We start from the raw sequence: 1,834 nt of genomic DNA, 5'->3' as shown, positions 1-1,834 counted from the left end.
CGTTATCTGAGCCAAAGAGAGTATCGTCAGTGTGTAAACATGCTTTTGCGAGATCAGATTCTACTTAGATGGTATATGTGTATGGCTCTGAGAAAACCGTCGTATGGTGCAAATGTTCAAAATTGACTTTTTTGCATGTTTTGAAAGACACATCTTTCCCGAACATTTTGCACTTCATTTGAGTGCCACTGGAGCATTCTGTGAAAGTGAAAAGTTATGGCACTTTAAAGTTCACAGGGGTCCGAAGAAGAAGTTATGAGAAAACGGGTTTTCAAGTTTTGTATACTTCAGGAACAAATCAAAACTAAGTAAACGATAATGCTCAATCACTTGGAAATAGAAAACTTGCAGTTTACTAACTGTAAACTCGAAAATAAATGGAACAGAAGAAGGTTAAACGTCACTCACAGAAAAACCTTTTCAGAAGTGAAACTATAAGATGCGCAACTCTTGTAACCATGTGATGTTTAAATATTCATGCACACTAAGTTTTCCCGAAACGGCAATAAGATTCTTTCTTTTGGTATACAATATGTGGGGGTTCCCGTGGAAAGAATGTGTCCATCCGATTGAGTAAAGATTCCCTCTGCTTGTCTAGGAATTCGGCGTAATTCGGCGACGATGTGTCCTCAAAAATAATTCTTTAAATACATTTAGAATCATTTTAAGCAAATTCCTTGAAACACATAATGTAAAAATGGTTTATCTTTCTAAATTTCATATAATCTCGTTTTCGATAAAAATGAAGATCAGGGCCTATTTTCGGCGATATCTCAAAATAACATTCATATACCAAGACGATAACATTCTGCACCATCCTACGAGTTTTCTCTGAGCTGCACACATAATGTACTCGTCATGCATACTAATGTGCAAAACTGTTGTCATTGCAGAAAGCGCTGTCGCCATCTCGTTATTAAATGTGGACTCAGTCAATAAAAACTATAAATTCGAGGTTTAAATCCGAACAGTTTGGTTCAAATTGCCCATGCCGTTTCTTTAATGTTATTAAGGAAGAATAAGACACAAGTTATTCATATTTGAAAAGTGCTTTAAAATAAGTAAAGGCAATTGATTTGTTTTGAATGTGTAGGCGTGGTTTGCAATTACTGCTCTATTTCATAAATCAGTTTCCCTCTTTTATAAAACAAAAACCATGAGGCCTAGATTGATGAAATTTGACACAACATACCTTGTAAAAGGGAAGAGCACAGAATAAAAGGAAGGAACATTTTCACCACCACGCCCCCCCTCCCCCCGCCCACCCTTCCCTCTCTCAATAAAAAATAAGAGATTAAGTGCGGAGAGTTACCTTGTGTTTAATGGGCCACGAGTGGAAACGTTAAAATTAGCCCTGCTGCTTCTGAAATACGTATATTATATTACAGTAATATTGTCTGTAATGGAGTCTAGTTCCATAATATACACAAAGACGTTACTTTTCACCACCGTTTTCCCTTCCTCACTCCCTAGACCATTTATACGACTAGACACTACGGGTCAGAGGTTATCTACCGTTGCTACGAAGGCATGGCTTCATCATCTTCGTCGATGGCCATCACTTGTCAAGCAAATGGTGAGTGGTCAAGCCCTCCTGCCAGCTGTGAAGTCGTGTCTTGTGGGGATCCCGAGCCAGTACAGAATGGTGAGGTCGACGTGCTCCCAAGACCCTCAGACAACGCCCCGCCAAACATGGACAACACGACATTTCACAGGACTCTGGGAGGACAAGCAAGGCACACTTGTCACACTGGTCCGTCACTTCCTGAAATTGGATTATACTTTCTGTTTTCTTTGTTGTTATTGTTGTTGCTGCTGCTGCTGCTGCTGCTGC

At 39.6% G+C, this 1,834-nt stretch overlaps 1 protein-coding gene across 1 annotated transcript in view; it reads left to right on the top strand.

Moving 5' to 3' along the window:
- Nucleotides 1-1,834, top strand: part of LOC101847587 (sushi, von Willebrand factor type A, EGF and pentraxin domain-containing protein 1) — a 20,791-nt gene that overhangs the window by 4,907 nt on the left and 14,050 nt on the right. Inside the window, exon 3 of the mRNA XM_005098911.1 lies at nt 1,474-1,736. Within this exon, the coding sequence (XP_005098968.1) occupies nt 1,474-1,736 (263 nt within the window). The remainder of the gene's footprint in view (nt 1-1,473; nt 1,737-1,834) is intronic.

Source organism: Aplysia californica, unplaced genomic scaffold, assembly GCF_000002075.1.
Source record: "Aplysia californica isolate F4 #8 unplaced genomic scaffold, AplCal3.0 scaffold00196, whole genome shotgun sequence".
NCBI classification, from domain to species: domain Eukaryota; kingdom Metazoa; phylum Mollusca; class Gastropoda; order Aplysiida; family Aplysiidae; genus Aplysia; species Aplysia californica.
This window is presented reverse-complemented; position numbering and strand designations above follow the sequence as displayed.